Raw genomic sequence first — 22,266 nt, forward strand, 5'->3', positions numbered from 1 at the left:
AGACCGTTACTGGAGTTTTTATTTTTATTTTTTATTATCATTGAATTTATTTTCCCGTGAGGTTGGGAGGGGGGGCCAGCAGGGGGGCCGAGCCTTGACCAATGGTGGCCGTGGCCCCCCCTGGCCACCATGTAGCTCCGCCCCTGTACTACTAACAAGGATTAAATATAGGTGTCATTTATCAGTTTTGCCGTGGCTGATGTGGTTTAAATGATTTCTGGACATTCTGGATTTAGTTTAAATTTCGGTTTTGACTTAATTATGAACAAATACTGCTCATTCTGGGGTTGGATTCATGAAACATTCTTACGAATACATTTCTTCTTAAAGTCCCCCTGTTGTGAAAATCAAGTTTTAATGTTGTTTATTTCTCTTTGTAATGTGTTTTAACATGCTTTAAGGTGGGACACTACAGGTGAATAGGGTAAAATGTTTAACTTACAGATATCACCATAAAACTATTGTAAGTTTTCTGTAATTTTATGTTTAAAAATGCTAATCAGGCTGTATCTAATTAAATTTGCACTAATTTGCATATATTTTGAAACGACGAATCTGAAAAAAAAAAAAAAAAAACGTTTTGCATTTTGTTGCAAAAGATTATGAAGGGATTATGAATATCTCATTTTGTTACCCTGTAAATCAGAAAATACGGCCAATAGCCTTAAAATTTGATTTTTGGATTTTTGAAATTCCGCCCTATTTTTGGGCATAAAATGTCATATAAATCAGGCCAAGAATGATATATCAACAAATCCCTCAGGACAAACCTTCACAATATGGTTATACGACTGTAAAGTTTGGTGTACGTATATAGGTGCTACAGAAGTAGAAACTCGTCACTAGGAGTGTGAGGAAAAAAATGACTTTTATGGTAAAATTCCACTAATTTCTACTGAAAGCCATGACTTACAGACAAAATATGCTTTCGGTCCAAATAAAATTCATGTATCAAGCTGTTTAACATCCACAGCTCATTATTGCTTCATCCATCACTGATCATACCATTCAAAACAACACATCAACAGTCCATTACACAGGTGAATATGTATCTGCCTGAGGGTCTCACAACCACTTTAGGATCCCACAATTACAGATTTTTGCATAACTTCAGTTTCATGCTCCCAGCATGTGCCATTTTGTGACGTCAAACCCTCCTACTGCCCCCTCTTTTTTTATATTAAAATCAACCCCATGGGATTAGTATTAGTGTTCCACATGTACCCGCCAAAAACTTTCTAATGCAATCTTATGATGCACATGGACAACAAAGTCAATCTGCTGAGATGTTATCAAAGGCTAAAACACACATTAATTATCAAGTGACTCATCCATTCTAAACAAAGACTCGTCTCATAATCAAGGCTCTGGAAGACGTCAATTGGTGGAGTCAGTATTGACACTGCACTAAATCATCCGTCTGTATCTGATCAAGCTGTTCAAAATCAGCATGAGCTATTTCCCATGCATGGAACAGCAAAATGAGATATGACACCCAAATCTGGTACCAAAATAAGACATATGTAAATAAAGAAAAAGGTGAGAGAGCTTTCAAAACTTCAGGTTGAGCTGATGCAAACCAGAGAAATGCAACAGAAATGCGAATTTCTATCATACAAGGAATTAATGCTGCAATTAAGGTTCGCATTTGCCAGAGCATAAGAGGACGGAACCGTCATGTAATTACAATCGTTGGTGATGCTGCAAATATATCACAAGATGTTATTAAAATATTGATGGGGAGTAATTTGAAACCATGTCGTCGCCTTCGGGTTTGGCGTTGCGTTGTGGGGATTCGACTGAGGGTTTTACTGGTGCTGTGATTTCTATCAACAGACCACAGCTGTCCAAAGAGACACACTGTGGCTGAGAAATTATCTATCTCTGTTCAGCACAGAATACTAACAAGAGGTTTACAACACAAAGCCCACCTTGGTGGAAAGGGAGGTCATTATTGAGGAAGTTGGAGAAAGCAGGTCTTTCTCTCTCTCTATCTCTCTCTTTACCTGAGGGGAGAATTTATATGGCAGTGCAGCCCTCCGGAGCAGCACCGGGGCTGGGGGGGATGGGGGGTTGGCTGGAGGGGGGGGGGGGGGGCAAGGAGCAATTTGGAGGCACAAATAAAAACTAATCTCAAATTCAATACCATCTGACAAGCCGATGAATTCAGCCAGCTTACCTCAGCATGAATATCCAGCCACAGACAGGGTGCACAGGGCGAGGGCGAGAGAGAGAGAGAGAGAGAGAGAGAGAGAGAGAGAGAGAGAGAGAGAGAGAGAGAGAGAGAGAGAGAGAGAGAGAGAGAGAGAGAGGGTTTAGGCGTGTGCCCTCCAATCCGTTTGATTCTGATTCAAAGGTTTTATTCATCAAATGAAAAAGCCAATCTTGGTAAGTTAAAATGCACACCTGCACACGCACACACAAACAGACACACACGCACACACACAACAGGCCATGAAGCTCTGTGTGTAGAGAACCGTCAGTTTAAGGAATTAAGTGCGCTAACTCAGGCTAACTCAGTTGTTAATTGCAATGAACTTGCAGTAAGCTACGCAATCATAAAATATATCCCCATGGATCAATTTTGTTATGTGTATTTATGATTTGGAGCTTTTTTATTGACGTTTCTGCTCAATCTTACTGAAAGACAAATAAACATTTATATGCATCAATTATATGTCAATAATGGTAAATGTATTTTAATGATAAATATTCTTTGTAATTGTTTTAAGATGTCTAGCCTTGCAGGAAAGAAGTGTGCTTAATTGTATTAAATGAGCAATTTAAAGCTTAACAGTATATATATATATATATATATATATATATATATATATATATAAACTGCAGAAAATATAATATTAATTATAAAGGCCACTTAAGTGTACTTAAATAGAGTACACTTTCATCACTATGTTTCTAAACAGACTTAGACTTTACTTAAGTGAGTCACAAAAAAAAAAAAACTCTAATGCTTAGATAATTGCATTTTATATCACTTTAAATATTTTTTTTTTCATTTAATTACAATCAAGAGTCTGAAAATATTACAGTTCACATTGAAGTATATTCTTTTAAAGTCGGCATGAAATCAAATTTGACAAATCTTCTTTTATGTATTGTGGTGTTTATTATAAATGATTTATCTGTGCACGTACTTATTTTTTTAGAATTCATGTACCCTTATAATCTTTAATCAAATACATTACAGTTCCCTCCCCCATCGAAACGACCTCTCTTCTATTTCGCTAAATGACGAAAGGGTGCAGCCAGATCCGATGAGGGTGCGGCTATCGGTGCACCGCCTCTCAGAGAATCGCATTCAAATCTGCCTCCATTTTGTTTGCAACGCCCAACCTCCAAAGACCGAAGGATGAAATCAAGCCCTGCCCTACATTTTTTTCGAATTTCAGAAGCCGTTTCACTCGGATATACGTCACAACTTTCCCAAGGAAATAACTTTCCGAAATAGGTGCTTGTTTTCAAATAATGATGTTCACTTATTTTGTGTACTTGTACTCATTTGCACATTGAGCTGTGGCACACATTTATAAACAGGTTCGACTCAAGATTCGAGTCGAGATATTTCCCAATCCCATTTCCCTCCATTCTCACCAGTATCTTCCTTACTCTATTTAACACAGGCTATCTGCTCATGATAAAAATCAGTAAGAGGGAAAAATCTTCCCAAAATGTAAAAAAGCATCTAATTCAATTTGGCTTCAAATGGTGAGAAACACAACTGAATAAATCAGGACTATATGTAAGTGCTTTTATGTGTAAGTGCTCTATGTTTTGTGTTTCAATAAAAGCACGTTTAATTAACCACAATTATATTCGTGTGTCCATTGTGTTCTCCTGCGGTTAAAACGTCCTGGTGCCATATGCTCAAAAGGCATTAAAGCAAACTATTTAACTGGTGTAATGGTTTACAGGTTTTTTAGTCAACTTTCGAAGAGACAGAGCAAACGAATGCAGTTTGTAGTGAATGCACTTTTTTCACATCTAGAGACATAGGTAAAATATTGTACTTTTGTAGAGCGCATTGAGTGCTAGCAATTAAATCACAAAGGTATCCAATAATCATTTCGAGTGGGTTTGCTGTTCATAATTAGTATTTGGTTGGAGTGGATGAATATCATGACCATTTCACAATGCTGTAATAACTGTTTTAGCAGTATCAGTTATTTGCTGTTATTAATGAACAATTAACTGTTATTTTAAAAATATGAACACCACTGGCAGAATCTACATGTTTTTGGGGCTAGATGTTACGTGTGTGGCTTATATAGGCAATTTATTAATAATAGTACCACTAATATATGTTTTATGTATACTTTGAATGCATTTTAATTTAGCAGAATAGCCAATAACGCAGGTTCCCATTGTGACGTCTTTCCCCATATGTTAAGAGATAACAATTCTACACAACCTGCAAGAGGAGAAACGAGTGCTTTCAAAAATCACACACTGAAGGAGTTCCTGAACGTCATGAAAAAGAGCAAACCACCCTTTTTAAATCAAAGACTTAAAAGCAAGAGGATTAAGTCTGACCCTCTCAGAGACAAAGACAATGTAACTGCTTCATCAAAAAGAGATCAATAAAGGGGCTTTTGTGCTTCCACTTGGCTAAATGAGAACATAAACTGTGCTCTCCAATAAAATAATGGCCGGTAGATTCATTTGCACATTAACCTATTCATGTCTCTCAAAGGGCTTGTTAAATTACACATTATCACATCTTTTTTCCAACTTTGATACAAAGTGAGGTGGTCTTTAAATTAGTATGCCTGTCATGGTAAAACGGCCACACTGTAGGCCTATGTAAGGTGCAGTTCAATGACAATGGAAATATGTCAACTGTTTATTTTGCCCAAGATGAATGAGTATAAAAGGCTGAATCCCAATTCTCTGCCTTTACCCCTTCCCCTTACCCCTAGCTCTTGTCCCTCCAAACCGAGTGGTAAGCGCTAGTGCAAACATACCCCTATGAAACGAGACACCACTCGGTTTGGTCATGGTGAGACTCCACTTGGTTACGTCATCTTACATCGTCCTTAACTGGCGTCTGTGTAACCCGGGGCGACAAGTGTTGATCACAAACTTCTCGAAACTTCTCAGAACTTTCAAGATGCCGTCTGGAAGTATGTTTATGTCGATTGCGTGGGTACTGGAGATTTATTTGCGATTGTCAGAAACAAATCGCAGAAATCAAGGGAGAAGAAGAGGTCTACGACGCCTATACGAATGCTGGTTGATCCGCTTATGGTATTTATGGTATGTATGGATTGCTTAAAATCAACATTTACCGAACTAACCAACACAGTTAGCTTTAAAGGGATACTCCACTTTTTTTTTTTTTTGGAAATAGGCTCATTTTACAACTCCCCCAGAGTTAAACAGTTGAGTTTTACCGTTTTCGAATCCATTCAGCCGATTTTCTGATATTTAGAAGAATATCAGTAATCAGACAGTTTCTGCTCTCATTGACTTCCATTGTATATTTTTTTCGTACTATGGAAGTCAATGAGACCAGAAACCGTCTGGTTACTGATATTTTTGTAAATATCAGAAAATCGTCTGAATGTATTCGAAAACGGTAAAACTCAACTGTTTAACTCTGGGGGAGTTGTAAAATGAGCCTATTTCCAACAAAAAGTGGAGTATCCCTTTAATAAACAACATAGTTGCAAATATACAGTATATGTACATAACTGTGTAGAGCACAAAACAAGACTTTCAAATTTTTTTATCAATCATTTAAGCTGAAAAAACTTACATTTATGGGACACTCTGATGGTAGTCCCACCATTGTTGCTGGGTATCCCTTGGTTTCAAGTAAGCTTGCGAAAATTCTTGGTCTTAAGGGGTATCTACCCCTTCCCCTTACCCCTACCCCTAGATCAAAATTAGAATTGGGATAGCCCTTCCTTTTACGTGAACGTGCAAAACTAAGGGGAAGGGGTAAGACAGAGAATTGCGATTCAGCCAAAGCCTGAACGTCAAATCCCATCATTTTAGATAGGAATAAAGTGTTACCAAGGAGAACGTAATGGCACTTTCCACCGCTGCCATAAATGCAACAGTACCTGAAAAAAAGTATATAGGTCGCTTACCTGAACATAGACAATGGCAATGGTGACCCACACTACACATAAAACAACCCCACTTTCAATTGAGCACCACCAATGTTGATTTAAAGTTTTTTTTTTAATATGGGCAACCTCCCCAAGGCCAGACTATCTCAAAAATCGTGTCTTCCCTCACCTCGCCAGTCGCCACAGTGCCAGTCTGGAAGAGTTCAATGGCTTTAGCCTTCACAAAATAAAAAAGTGGAATCTTTAATTGGTTCCAGAAGATAAGAGACATTCATGAACGGGAGGTCTGCCCTTAATAGTAAATGACAAGGACAAGTGTATGCCATAGAAACAGACAGGAAAGTCTATAGAGAAGGTTATTAGGATGCCTACCTGAAAGGCATCCCATGAATAATTGCAGCACCAGCAGTTTCCATGACAACCCCATTTTAAATATTAGTGGTCAGCGAGAGCTCACATTCGATTGAGGGTAAATAGAATGCCGTCTTTGTCCAGACGTGAACCTCTGTGGCCTGGAATCAAAAGACAAGATGAGAACGGTTAGAAAGAGTTAGCCATTGTATATTCAGAAACATTTCAAATTGAGGAAAAAAAAAAAATCACAGCTGACATCATTGCCAAAGGCTACATTTTCCAATTGTTATCGTTTGTGTATAATGTCAAAATGTTAAATTACACAATGAATACCTGTAAAATGTCTAAGCAGTGTGTTAGAAATGTAGTGATAATCTTCTAAAAATTTGATGTGGAAAAAATAAAGCTGACAGACGTATCTACAGTGTGTGGCATATCTACACCGGTACTCAAGGATATAAGTGGGGCCTTAAATAAACCTTTTTTTTTGCCAACATCACACAAGGCTTTTAGGAGGGTTAAGAACTTGGCCTAAGGTACGAATCCCCTTATGCCATTAGGACAGACTTCAGGCAGCTGGCTTTCACACATCTGCTGTAACACAAGATTACTCAAGCGATCCACTACACACACACACACACACACTCAAGTCATTCCTCTTTTTTCTATGTTGTTTTTAGTTAAAGCTAAAATGATGTTTGTAAACCATATCAGTACAACAGCAAAATTGCAAGTGTGATATTGAGAAGTCCGTTCAACAAGAACTTCATTAAAAGTATCTAACTATCTAAAAACCTATACAGTTAGTACTGGTTCTTGAATCTGATTGGCTGAGAGGCGTCGTGCGATATTCCACCAATATCAGCATGGGTACTGTTCACTTTTTTGTATCACTCCGCTTCACTGCACGTTCTAGACAGACTGCATCTCTCAGAGCAAACACCAATAGCGGAGGAGAAACATATATTAAATACTCCTGTTGTTGTGTCGCGGGATGTAGTTTTAAAGGTTTTCAGGTAAGAATGTCCTTGTTTAAACCTCAAATCTGTGGTTTATTTAAAAGTGCATTGCGCAATATTTCATGTTAAAAATAGCCGTTTTCCAACCCATACATGTTTAAACAATCGCCTGATGAGCCCTTCTCTGATCACTGCGATCGCCACTGTAGTCACTTGGACTATTTTAACAATGTCTTTAATAACTTTTCGAGGCCGGCAAGTTTCAATCCCTCAAGAAGCCTATGGACTAGTATGGAGGAGTGATCCAGCTCTCAGATTTCATCAAAAAATATCTTAATTCGTGTTCCGAAGATGAACGAAGGTCTCATGGGATTGGAACAACATGAGGGTGAGTAAATACCGACAGAACTTTCATTTTTGGGTGAACTATCCCTTTAAGATTTGAATCCGTGGTGGAAGAAAGTAGTTTTCCCCACAAGAGACACATGTTTTAAGACAGTCTGTGATTGTTTATTCATTTAAATACTTGCTCAGACAACCTGATGTAAAAAAGCAATGTATATCATCCCACTCGTATCCATATGATATGGCTCTATATCAGCACTGTGATTATGGCACTCAGCCTATGCCTGAATCACATCTACGCTGAAATAGAGACATATCTCATGGCTACGAGTTGGATATTGCTTCTAAGTCGCCTATAAATGTGGGCAGTCGCAGATTGTATTTTTCGGGGGCTTATTTCCAGTTGGACTTGTAAGTTGGAACCCATGGGACAAAATGTATGACCACTTTATTGTTATTTAGTGCGTAATGATGTTTCTCTGTCGCCTCTGTCAATGCCTTGGCGATCGCTGCTCTGTCTGTTTAAATGAGTGCTGTAGTGTCGAGGCATGTTAGACCTCTCAAGTAATTTGATTCAGCATCTAAATGGCATTACAAGCTGCTTTTGCAGCCTTCGGTAATAAAATTCATAGCAATCAATGCACACATATTATACCTGTAAATAATTTATTATTTAGAATGCCAGGGAAAATAAAGTGGCTGGAGTTTACACGCGTTATATGAGTTTTGAAGGTAATAACATCACTATGATAATTACTTACATTTATGCTGTGATGAAATGGTAATTTGGCCCTTGAATAACGTGCCGGGGACTAGAAACGGTTCAAGGTATAAAAACAATCAACCTTTTTGGTGGAATATAATAGAAAACTGCAGACTGCATGATGTGCAAATGCCCCACCACCCAAAACCAGGGGTCTCTTATTTCTCTAAAAACAAAACAAACAAAAAAAGCCGAGAATACAGACATACAGGGAAAAACTGTGGAGAAATTGGGATGCTCATATATATATATAGTAATTCAGCCATGAAGTGGTAATACAGCCATGACACAAAGTGTTTATTGTTCAATAATTCAGCGAACCATATGGTTATGACACTTTAAGACATAGTTCAGATGTTTTGTATCAAATATGTTTCTGTCTGTGAGCAAGTGTGTGTTTGTAGTTTGTAAAGTATGTGTGTCCATGCAGAGAGAGAGAGAGAGAGAGCGGGAAAAATATATAGATTATTTTGGTAATATTTAGGTATTGTTATTTAGGTATTGCGTGCTTGGTCAGTGTCTTTGTTTTTGTTTTTTTGCTGTTAGGCTATAAGGACCTTTGAAATAAATTAAATAATTTGGCAAAGTGATATGGAACTGTAATGTGGTTGATTGACCTGGAAACACTTTATATCTGTGTTTACTGGAAAATAATTGCACACCCCAGGAATGTTTGTCAACCAATCAGAATCAAGAACTCAGCAAGCTATAGCCATCATGTTTTGAACAAATTATTTGAGTGAATGATTCAATGACTAATAAAGACACTTGTCGCCACCTACTTGTGCAACAAATGTAACCTGCAGAAAGAGCCTGAAAATCACCCAAACAATAATCGTAGTCTAAAACGTACCACCAAGTGGAGTGATGCAAACAGTGAAAAGTCCTATTTATCTATTTCAGTTTTGTGACTTTTACGAAAATCCAACACAGTCTCATGAAAGTGCCAACCCGGTCTCATCCCAAGACGTCATATAACTGACGTTTTGGGACGTATTTTGACCATACGTCAATATTCGCCTTTTTAGGGCCCCCTTAAACGTCGGTAGATGAGGTTATGGGATCCTAACTCTACCCCATACCTAAACCTAACCCTAAACCTAACCCGTCACCTAACTGACGTTAAAGGTAAAGCGTCAGTTGTATGACGGCCCGGGATCGCCATCTACCGACGTTTAAGGGGGCCCTAAAAAGGCGGATATTGACGTATGGCCCAAAGACGTCCCAAGACGTCAGTTAAATGACTTTTTGGGATGAGACTGTGTTAAAAGTGCATATCTATACTACGATTGTTTTTTTTTTGTTTTTTTGTTTTTTTGCGTGCATATGCTACGCACTGAAAACACCTTGGGTAGGTTCAGGGGAAAGGGGGTTGGGGAGTTCGTACTTACTACACGCCAAAAAGTGCTTTTCTAAAAGTGCCATTTATACGCCAAACTATTTTTGGTGTATAAATGGCACGAGAAATGACATACGTGCTATAGATACGAACTTTAATGAGATCGGGCTCGAAAATTCTGGACTTTTACAGTGACTTCAATAACACACAAACATTTTTTGATCTTTGGTTATGATCCATACCATGTACGGCATAAAAATATGGATGATGAGGAGTAAACGTGACTGAATCCTATCAGCGCTCTTGGAACTCTGCCTAAGCCAATCAAATTCAATGAAAACAGCTTGGGTGTGATTTTATGTGATACTTTTATGGGCTGTGGTACTCATGTCATCGTTTTTAAAATTATATTCTTGATTAGCTTTGGTATCATTTGGCATCATTACATTTATTTAACTAAAAGACTGCAGATGTGCAAGTGATATGGTCAGAAAATTGCCATGTTTAATGGGGCTTCAAATGGGGTCATCCAGTAAGCAGGTGCTTTACATAGCACAACAAATATGAATTTATTCATTACACATGCAAAAAAAAAAAAAAAAAAAAAAATGCTCACTAGTGGTAAAAGTATTAGCGGGAGATAATCTTAAGGGCAGATTAAAACTAGTATCCAGCTGTGACGATCAGCAGCTGTAGTGCCTCAGGAGGACACTCCTTCCCAGTCTTATTATTTGCATCTTTTCTCTCATTCTCCACCCAGTCTCATTACCTTTGATTTTGTGCACCTGTGTTTGAATATCTTGTTTAGTGCGCCTGTCTTAAGCCTGGGTGGCCCTTTGTACCATGGCGTAGTTTTGTAAGTGTCATACTGCATGCTGAGTGTTTTCATAGTTCCTAGTGTTATGTTTCTTATGCTGCGTCCCAATTCGCATTCTATCCGTCCTAAATAGTATTCGAAAATAGAATTAGTTCGTCCCTAATCGTAGAATGTTGAAATAAGTGTTCCAAAGAGGCCCAGAATCCATCAGAATCCGAAGCGCAGACCGATGCACACTCTAACGGCTGATATTACCCACAACCCATCGCACGTTGTACGAGGATTTGGTTAGAACTACAAACACAAGTAAAAAGTGTTAAAAAACAACAGACATGGAGGTTCATGGAGTCCAGCGGTTATGGGGGTTATGTAGAGAGGTTTAGATAAAGGGGTTTAAGTGATTAATTATCAGTATCTGACTTGATGAAAATGTATTTATTCAATGTTGGCTACATTATTATATTGCATCTGCAGAAGCGTTGTAAACTTTTGTAAAGATATAGCCTGGGAAAACCCAGACAACTTCCGGCAAATTTAGATTTGCTCTGAAAGTTAGTCTGGTTAGTCTGGAGTTCCTCTCATTAAACCCTGCATTTGGATCACCACTGTCTGTTTCCACCGAGCTGTTCATGACACCAGCCAACACCCCACATATCTTTACCTAAATGTTGTCTAACAAATTAGACATCCTCCATCAGTCACATCCAAGTCTAAAATTCTAGGAGACAATTTTCCATTAGATTGCTGTTCATCTTTGCACAGTGTCTTTGCAAATCATATCTGGCTACTTTTCAATCCGTCAATGGTGAGAACTTTTGCCCACATTAGATTGTGTACATGCCATCTACCAACATCAGGGGTAAATTGACCATGTTAACCAGCCAAACCTTGTACCCCTTGCAAAAGTGAAATAATGGAATCCACACATCACAAATCTGCACGCAAAGACAACAAAACAGCATCTATTGTGGGTCCACATACAATCAATAAATGGGTCTTACAATATAAACTGGTAAAGTGACAGCATAACTAGGCCTATCACATGCCTCACCATCAGGCTCCGTGTTGGGGCTTTGAATGTTTGCTTTGTTTGTGTGATATGGTCTGTGGATGCATTTCAAAACTCTGCACATGAACTGCAATATATGTCTCAGCCAACAACCTGAGCTGAAAACGAGCCCACAGAGAATTTCTTTGTCCTTTAAATTCTGCTTGATGTCACAAATGAAAGCCAACATATAGCATGTTTTATTCGTTAAAAGGGGGGTCTGACTAGAATATTTGCAGCCATTTGACTCGCACAAAGGGGGGCAAAATACAGCACAGAACTATTTTGTACACCAGAAAAACACATCTAAGAGCACGAATCTGGAAAGCATGCAGTGTCTGGCTTTAAAGGCTGTGACCTTGGCACTACCTCTGTCTAGAAATCCATCAATTTTTCAATGAAGTCTGTATTAATAGAATCTTCACTCTGCTGTTCATGGGATGTATGTGTGCTCTCTACTTTTTAAACATAAATGAGACACCCACTCTTTCCAGTTCTGGCACAATCTCGGGTTGAAGGTATCAATCTTTTATCTTGTTTCCTTGACTTCACTTGATCCACAAACACCTCTGAGTCTGAGTTTGTGTTAACCCAAGCATGGTTTCACCCATACTGTATGCAACCAGTTCCTCTCGAGTGCAAAACCAACTGCGTTGTTGTTAATATCTCAGCTGACGTGAACATTTGTGAGTATGGTAGAGTAGAGGAGTGTGTAGAAATTCTCCAGTTGGTATAGTGCACTCTGACTGAACTCTAATCTAGAGGGTGTGAATGAAAAATTAATGCATCCAAGAGCCAAGAAACGACAGTTACATGGTTCATCTAGCTGCATATGACTGAATTTTGAATGAAGCAACATAGAAATGTGCTGGTTTCATTCCTTACAAAGTTAATTTTATTATACTTAAGTAAAGTTTAATTATAGTTTTAAGTATATTTTATGTATTAAGTAAACTAATAAACTTAGTATATGTGTACTAAGTGTACTATATCAATACTTGGGAGTAAATTGGCCCATTTTTGGTGTATAAAAGTATACTTTTAAGTATACTTTAAGTGTAACAGTAGTTTACAACTACGTTTTCCATTTGTACTGCAGCTACAAATGAACTTATGTATACTTATAGTATATCCAGTACTTGTAGGCACATTTTTTAGTTTATGAAAGTACACTTTAAAGTACTCTTAGTAAACTTCTTTAGAAGTTTTATACTATAATAAGTATACTTGTAAGTTTATTTAGTGCACTTAATATCATACTATAATATTATAGTTAACTATTAATGTATTATTTTTGCACTTTAAGTATAGGCTACTACTATGTTCCTATTTAGGTATTAATTTTTCATACTTGAAATATACCTTTAACTATACTTTGACCATTTTCTAGCTTCATCCTTTTTATCAACACTTGAATGTGGGTAAGTTTCACACAAAAAAAGCAACATTTGAAACAAAAAGCTGAGGAAAGTATTGTTACAGTCATTACCTCTTCCTGGGTCGATATTTCATTCATAGTGGACTATATAGTGAGCTCGCCATTTTGTAGTGCTGTCCGATTCCCAATGTATAGTGATGGTTGTTATATCCTATATAGTCCACTAAATATATCCCAGAATGAATTTTGAAAAGTAGTGTACAACCGATGGTCACTAACCCAAGCCCTACATACCAGTAGCGCATAACAGAAATGGCCAGAAATGACTTTTAGTTTTTAAATTTTTGGAGAAATAAGCTCAATATAATATCATGTATTCATTTAAAGAAATCTATTTAGCCCAGAGCCGGCTGGGCACCAGCTAACAGATGATGTAATCAACGGCGCCGAGAGACGATCGAGTAGTGTCCGAAAGTGGTGTTCCTATTATGCTGTTGAGCTTACTATATAGTGCTCTACTACATAGGGGGTAGGGAGTAGTGGTTTGAGTGGAGATTTTGGTCACAGCCATGACTTGTTTCTGCTTCTTCTTCGCATTTGTTCTGATCTGGCGATTCAGTACTCTTTCAGAACATGTGTAATAGCGCCCCCTACCATATAAGAGTAAAAAAACATGGATAGTCGGAGAACTAAGTGAAGTAGATATTAAGTAAATTCCTAAGTAGCTACACTGCCAGTGGACTATAGCCTACACAAAAATTCAGATACTAAGGATTAGGAACATATCTGTTTTCTTTATAAATCAATGTTTCCACACAATTTAGGTGTATAGGAGAGTATACACAACTATGTGAAAAAGTGAATAAGTTAAGTAGCCTTTAGCTAAGTGCAATTTTAATATTTCTGAGAAGTATAAAAAGTAGACTAAAGGTAAACTTTCTTATTTTTAGTGTAAAAGAATACTAATACATTCCTTTTTTGTAAGGGATATTATACCACTGACTCGTGACAGTTATAAACTAAACTTACGATGGAGGTCTACTTTAATTGAAAGCTTATGCATCAAATTTTGGAGAACCCTAGTTGAAGTTCTGTTTTTTGTGTGTGGGACTTTTATGTTTGGTGTGGAAATATCCTGTAGTGGGCAAAAGGGACTTTTATTTTGATAGAAGGGCACCTTGAAGAGTAAGGCCTTCTTTGGAGAAAAGGAAGCCAAGCCAGAGGGGAAAGAGAGGCATGTTTTGAACCAAACAAATGGGTGTCTTTTTAGTCTTCTCCTTTGGAGTCATTTATGGGCAAATTACTCATCGAGGTTAAAGAGAAGACTTGTTTTTTTTGTTTTTTTTTGCCAGTGCACCACATTTGGAGGATTATTATGGTTTTTCTGGACATTTATGGTTCATTTTTGGGGCGCAAGGACTAAGGATCGGTACATCAGGACAATACTCCTCACACATGGACTATTTGATCAAGGACTCTGGGATAAGTGTTATTTTTCTTGATTTGACTGCTGTGGTTTCAATATACTTTGTTGGGTAATCTGTTTATGCCATTGTTTGTCTGTTTTCAAGCATTGATACAGTTTTCCACTAATTCCTTCATTCATGCCTTGTGTGTGTCCTGAACTCTTAAGTGACTGCTGGCTTAATTGAGTCGCAAGCCAAGATTGTTACAGATGGTATTTTTTGCTTGTTTTTAGAAACCGAGGGAAGAGCTGAATATTTTCTGTAATATTCACCAGCATCTGTAGCATACGGTCCCGAATATTCCTTTATTCTCTTTAATGATAAATATGTGACTCTCAGACTGAAACTAATCATGCGTTTTCTAACAAAATCCTGTAGTATTTGTCTGTAAAATCTCTGGTGCAGAAATCTGAAGTATGTACGGCACATCTCACACCTCAGCCTCGACCTGCTGCATATAAATATCAGCTCTCTATGACTTAACAAGCAATGCTGGGAGAAGGGGGAAATGTAATATGTCACAGAAGACAAGCCTCCCTCCTTGTCTCTTCCCCCTTGACTTGCATCAACACAGAGGTGTGTGCAAACAATCTGGCTTCCCTAATGATGCCTTGAGAAATCATCCAGTGTTTTTTTTTTTTTTTTTTTTTTTTTCTTATACTCTGACAAGCCAGCAGAGTGCAGCAAAACTGCCTCTACCTCTAGTGCAAATTATTACTATGTATAATAAGTCCTCATTTTTTATTCTGGGATATATTCTTTCTGCAAAACGCTGCCTAACCTAAACACAGACTTCCTTACTGTGAATCAAGTCTCAATTAAATTATATATATATATATATATATATATATATATATATATATAGGCTATATATATATATATATATATATATATATGTATAATGAATGTTTGGGTTTTTTGTATCAGATATTCTATAAATAAAGATTGTGATTCCTCAAAAAAATTAAGTTTTAACATCCAAAATCATATAATAAAAAAAATGCAATTTAAGGGATCGGATGTATTGTCTTATCGCTACCACTTCTCTAGTCTGCAGAATAATATGCGAGAGAGGTACATAGACTGGATGTGGCATTGTAAAAGACTTGTCCTATGTCAAATCCAGCCCATTGTCAAGAAAAATACAACTTGGATTCGTCTTGAGAAAGAAATCTATCTGCATCAAAAACATCTATTAAACAAATCCATTCAAACAAACAAATAAATAAATAGGTGTTAGTTACAATCAACATTGCTTGAAAAAAAAAAATGGTTGCGAAATTCATTGCAATTATTCACGTCATTAAAAGGACAGCTGATCTCAACCCAAGTCTCGGTAGGCATCATAACACAAGAGGATTAATAATTTAAAGACAGGATACATTTTTAATAATATCCCACACATGTATTCTAGTGTTTTAATGGTTAGATAGTTTGGAATATATTCCACCCAGTCCTATGTCTCATAATTAATTCACAGATGGTTAACTGGGAGAGGTCCAATTAGGCTGTAGCATGGCAGTGTCTGGACTCTGGACAGATGTTGATGTTGCTGAGGTTCACTGACCAAAAATGGTTGGGGAAAAAAAATGGAAAGTTTCAATAGGGTGCAATAATTATGCAATATCGATGAAAAGAAAAGAGGAATGGAGAAAGGAATTCTTAATGTGAATGATAAAGTTTGCAATGGCAAAAATAAAGGTTCCTCAATGGTTCTTGAGTTGGTTATATAGAGATTAAAAACAGCTCTTCAGAACGGTATTTTGGTTCGTTAAATTCATGTTTTTCTAAAGAGCAAGAAAATAAAGAAGTACTCTAGAGCTTGAAAGAGTTTTCATAAGACATCATACGTTAAAACCCATATAGTTGTAATTAAAATCTTTTTTTTAAGAATAGCTATACAGCCAATTTGAAAAGTGGCTATAGTCACAATCTGCTAGTCAAAATCTTGGAACTTTATATCTAATCTAAAAATATAGAACATTTAGCTCGTCTTCTTTTTAACAGTCCTAAAACTATTCGTGTTTCTGTCTCAAACTCGTTTACCTGTTTGACTTCCAGCAGTTTTCAGCCTCTTCGCGTTTGCCAGTGTAAGAGCATCATCTCTCTGGCCATTCCACAACGCCAGAGACGAGTCGAGCGCGCTTCACAAGTGCAACCGACACAGAAAAAAATTCTTTCTCCTATTTTCTGCCTCCGGAAATCCAAGATACTCCTTGAGAAACGGTAAGCCGCGGTGATGATACCCCACTGGATTATTGTGCAGCAAATGAGAAGTAAAGCATAGGCGTTACGCGTGGAGTATCCTCAGTTGAGCCTCACACACAGAGGTGAATGCGCGGATCCACTCCACACTGCGCCACGCGCTCGCGCTCACATCCCCGCTGTGACGCAACACAAACTTCACATCACTTGATCTGCTGATATGACAGTTCATCGGCACATGAAAGAAATATTACACCGTATACCGTGGAAAGAGAGTGGGAGGGATATAAAAGACTTAAGTCATCAAAGCATTAGAAGATCCATCAATAATGGATTAAAACACGATATAGGGTTTAAAATGTCCTCAGTGTTTGAGACCTGTGCTATTTAGCTACTTACTCTTTATGCACATATTCCATCCTCATTGGGTAAAAGTTGGGGAAGTGTCTGCTGATCTGAGATGCAGTATTCTCCTTGAGACATTTAGAAAATCTATTCATTTTAAAGGACCTCATGAATTAATGAGGAAATAAAACGTATCCCTCAGGGTTGGGCAAAATCCACAATTGAAGAATTGGCTTCTTTTCAATTCATGAGTGTGAATTTGAATTGAATTGCCCGTTTCCCACAGGATAAGTAATAAGTAATGATAGGAGGAAGAGGATTTTTATTAAATGTTATGCAATAAGACTTAAAAATGTATTATTAATTATAGCTATTTATTCCTAGGTGTGTTGAATGCCTTTTTTTTCTCTCAACTGATTAGTTGTATTTAACTAAACCATTTATTTAGCTGGACATGACTGAATTTTTGCTTCAATTCATATTACTCTCTACTTATCAACTTATTGAGCCTTATTCAATCCTTGTTTTTACATTTTATGTGCAATAAGGCATTCAAGGCTTTGCTGTATTGTGAAAGTTCCTCTGGTGTGTGTTGGGTGTTAAATTAAAATAAAATGTTATAATTAACCAAAAAACTACAGTTCTGCATCCGGTGTGCAATGCATTCTCACTTCAATTTCAGGAATATGCTGATATTTAACATGCCATCAGAGACCAAAATCCAAAAGGCCATATCAGCCTTTTAGCAGCTGTTCCTCGACTTTACGCCTTTCCATTCTCATTTAGGCTTGCATAATCAGTGTGTCATGTTTCATTAAAGAGAGGAGAAATGTCACATTTTTGTTAAAGTTCCATTAAATTCAGGGTGGGTGACTTGTTCCAGATTTTTTTATTTATTTTTTTATTTTTTTAAATGCTGGTTTAAAGTCTCTTCACATCATGATAGCAATCAGATGGTCTACATATATAGATATATTTGAAGCCATAACAATAAAATGTTCGTCCAATCATTGCATTTGGTCCGAATGTCCTGATACAACACCCTACCTGCCTGTCAATGTATATATTTCCATACCACCTGTTTGCGCTGACATCACACGTCATTAGCGTGTTCAATGCTATGCAGAGTTAGACAGACATCAGTCAAAGAGCGCCGCAACCGAAACAGTAGCAGCCTTTTACAGTTCCTCCTGAACCAAAACAATGAGCTTTTGCTGCGTTCACACCGTAATTACTGTTATTTGGAATAGATGTAACCTGATGTTATACTCAGAGAGGTTTTTGAATCAGATAATGCGTTTCAATGGCAACATCAACTCTGAAATGAATCTGCAGCAGTCAGGTGCTGCAGGTCAGAGCTCTATAAGCTCAATTTATGTTCATTATTACTATAATTTTATGTTGTTTGAGACATGAGGTAGTTTAACACCTCCTCTCGTGACACTTTTGTTTGCTCCCTGTTATCCGTGTTCATGTGTTTTGAAGGAGGTGTGGCTTTAAAGATGCTAGGCTTCCAAAGCTATCGCTATAGCCTTTCTGAAAATGACATTTAAACATACCAGGATCATGGCTCTGTTGAGATTTTTACTTCTTAATTCCACATCCATCAAAAGTAAAAAAAGAGAGAAAAAAAGAAAAAGGTCAATCACTAATGAGTTTACATTAAAAAGGTATGTTCTGTTGTGATCTTTGCGCATAACTTGCAATTTTTTTTAGATTGAAATGTTACAACTGTATAACTAAACTTAGTTACAACTAAGTTTTAGATTGAAATGTTACAACTAAGCTTTGTTAAATTTGTCAAAATTGTTAATAAACAAAGAGCAGAAGACGTATAGACTGTTTGATTTTTGGTTATTTTAGTTCTTTGGAAATCTGTGGAAGCTTCTGTGGAGTTTTGTGTGTGCAGATTCCATGTGGGCCTGCTAATGACTCATAGAGCTCGGAGCTGTCTCTTTGAAAGAGGGAGACAGAACTCATGGTTTTTAAATTATGTAGCATCACTAGAATTATTTACGTTTATATAAGATGTTGTGATAGATGTTGCATTATGCATTCAAAAAGTCTAGAAGCTTGAATATCTGTACAAATATAGCAGCGTCAGCAATTTTCGTATTTTTTTATCAGTTAGTTTAACAGGTAAATATTAAATATATCTTCACCTTTTTATATAAAAGTAAAAGTAAATAAAAGAACTTCCCTGGATGACACAACACAGTCTATAGATGATGTTAGGACTCAACACAAGGCTGAAGCTCTTTAAAGAAACAAACATAATCGTATATACTGTAAATACTAATATTCGTGATTTTTATCTTCTGTCAAATCAACTTAGTTACAGTAATAAATGTGGTTCAAAAAGCATACAAAAATGTTGAGTTTTAAAATTTAAAAATTTTGAATTTTGAGTTCATTGAAATAAAAAAATAAGTTAATACAAGCGAGAAGATAAATAGAGTTCCTATCCAGAGTTCCATCTAGAGTTCCATCAAAATAGAGTTCCTATTTTTTAAACCAATCTTTTTTGTTGTATTAACTTAAATTTTTTTATTTCAATGAACTCAAAATTTTACGTTCATTGCAACTAGGTAACTTACTTGTTTAAATCAAACCAACAATATTTTTTTTTTACAGTGTACCCCAATTATATCCTTGGTGAGCATAAGACAAACTTAATTATCCCCAACTTTTGACCAGTAGTGTATCATAAACAATAGTATAGTCTATATGCATAACCGTGAGTCTCCAATCCACAAGTTTCCTACGCCCCATGATGCCTTGCGTCAAAAGTGGGCGCGACTTCCGGTTGGAAGTAAACAAAGCGCGATTTGACATGCTTGACACTCGTTCATTCAACAGTTGACAGTCATTCAAGTTATAGCGATCGAAACTAGATAACGATGTGGGAACACAACCTCAACGAAATTAAAAAGGGTGAAATAACAGTACCTTTACCCTCCGCAGTAGTTGATTGGGAATATTATAATAACATTATTAATAATCAATACTCATCAAGGCATGGTGACAGACAGTTGTGCGAGCTGACAAACAATTAAAATAAAAAATACACACTTAGTCATTGTGCTTTGGAGTTTATTCAAAATTATAAATGAATGTGCTACTAGAATACATTAACTGGCACATTTGGTATTCTGTCAACACAGGCTTTGATCCTGAGTTTAGGTGTAACATCAGTAGCGAACAGCCAAACACATGCTGATAAAAGTTTATAGAATATTAAGAATTTAAACAAATGTACACAGGAAGATTCGTCGTCTTTTGGGAGGTGATGGAAACTACAGTCGTTGGCAGGATCAGAGACGGGCTCTGGTAGGATCACTGTGATTTCGTTTTCAGCTTATGTTCAAAACAATCATGTTTAAGCCACTGAATTAGTTTAGTCCGGTTATACATACAACCGCGAACAGCACATGATGTCCCTGAGCTCCGTAACGACATCTCTCGTAAAGATTTGCGTCTTTAGTAAAATAATTCTCCGAAAAACGGCTAGCCTCTTCGCTAACTAACACACAAAATGCCATTGGAATGCTACTTCCGCCGCCTCGCCGGAAGTTTCACCCACTTTATTTTTTACAGGAGCGCCCCTCGGAAACTTGTGGATAACCGAGACTCCAATAACCGTGAGACTCCAATGGGAATGTTTTCAATTGTTTGATTTTAGAATCATTGTGACTCCTTTTGATGTCAGACTTAGTATGTCATTTTCCAAACCAAAAAAAAAAAAAAGTCAAAATCCCAAATAGACTGTGAAAAGCATCAGCTCCAAAAAGAATGAGCTGATCACTTGGTTCTCAACCAAGTTCTCAACCAATGTGTTTATCATGCAACGACACCGAGCTGTAGTTAAGGAGTACAATATAAAATGTGTAGCACAGCTGTTATTATTTTTTATTTTTTATTATTATTTTGTAATAGCTTGTCATGTTTTTGTCTCAGGTTAAGCTGTGTTTTTTGACTGATCTCTACTGTAGCAGTGTTCATGTCTCTAGAGCTTTATTCAGTGGGCTATAACTCCCACTAATGAATCTTTGACTGCCATCAATATCATTCATTATTATGCAATTATTTAAAAATGTGCTTTTATGAGACGTGTTATTACTGGAATTGAATGATTCCTGAAGGTGGTGAGCAATGGAAAGCAGTCAAGAGTGCACTGGAAGACAATGAGTTTAGTATTAATTTAATATAATTATCTTAATGAATATGACATAAATTGAATTTAGTATCATGAGGATTACTTCTGGTGATCCATACCAAAAAGCACATGCACACACACACACTTAATGCTGCACCACTGCACCATTTGCAAAAATGTAAGGGCTTTTACCCCAGCTCCTATGCTTTGGCTCTTTCTTCCTCTCTGTTTATCTACCCACTGATGTGCGTCCACCACAAGTTACGTAAATCTCTGTTTTAGTCTTTGAGGCTGTCATGCTTGTCCTCTTTTCCCACCAGGTCTAAATCCAGGTATCAGAGGGCTAGTATTTGAAAAGCAGGGTGATAAGGCAGGCCTTTCATGACTCTGACCCTTCCTTCAGAATGCACCTCTGTTGCTGGCTTTGAATAATTCACTCAAAGAGACCTCAACTCCTGCTGATAAAACCTTGTTCAACAGCAATGATTTCCTCATCTCCTCCTCATCTATCTTTCTATGGTGCCTTGGTGACGGATGTAGCATAGATAGACAGACAGACAGATATAACAATTGATAGATAGATAGACAGACACAGACAGAAAGATAGAACAATCGATAGACAGACAGACAGAGAGATATTATTTAAATATAAAAATTAGGCATTACGCGTGGAGAATCATGTGTATAATATATGTTTTATATATATTTTATTGTTATTATTGATGTCTTCACAGTTATACTATGTGTTACAAGCTTTGGCAATATTGTAATATGTACAGTCATGCCAATAAAGCAATTTGAATTGAAAATTGAATTGAATTGAATTGAATTGAGATTGAGACAGAATAATAGATAGACAGACAGACAGAACAATAGATAGACAGACAGAACAATCGATAGATAGATGAATATATAGATAGATAGATAGATAGACAGACAGACAGACAGACAGACAGAACAATTGATAGACAGATAGACAGAACAATTGATACAGAC

At 37.0% G+C, this 22,266-nt stretch overlaps 1 protein-coding gene across 2 annotated transcripts in view; it reads right to left on the reverse strand.

Annotated features, from left to right (window-relative positions):
* cntn3a.1 (contactin 3a, tandem duplicate 1) overlaps positions 1 to 16,993 on the reverse strand; it is a 73,442-nt gene extending 56,449 nt beyond the window's left edge. For both annotated transcript variants that reach the window (XM_039652946.2, XM_039652945.2), the window contains exons 1-2: positions 16,611 to 16,993; positions 6,468 to 6,607 (exon numbers count right to left, since the gene is read on the reverse strand). In XM_039652946.2, the coding sequence (XP_039508880.2) occupies positions 6,468 to 6,522 (55 nt within the window). In that variant the 5' untranslated portion in view covers positions 6,523 to 6,607; positions 16,611 to 16,993. The remainder of the gene's footprint in view (positions 1 to 6,467; positions 6,608 to 16,610) is intronic.
* Between the last annotated feature and the right edge of the window lie 5,273 nt (positions 16,994 to 22,266).

Source organism: Pimephales promelas, chromosome 20, assembly GCF_988280905.1.
Source record: "Pimephales promelas chromosome 20, fPimPro1.hap1.1, whole genome shotgun sequence".
NCBI classification, from domain to species: domain Eukaryota; kingdom Metazoa; phylum Chordata; class Actinopteri; order Cypriniformes; family Leuciscidae; genus Pimephales; species Pimephales promelas.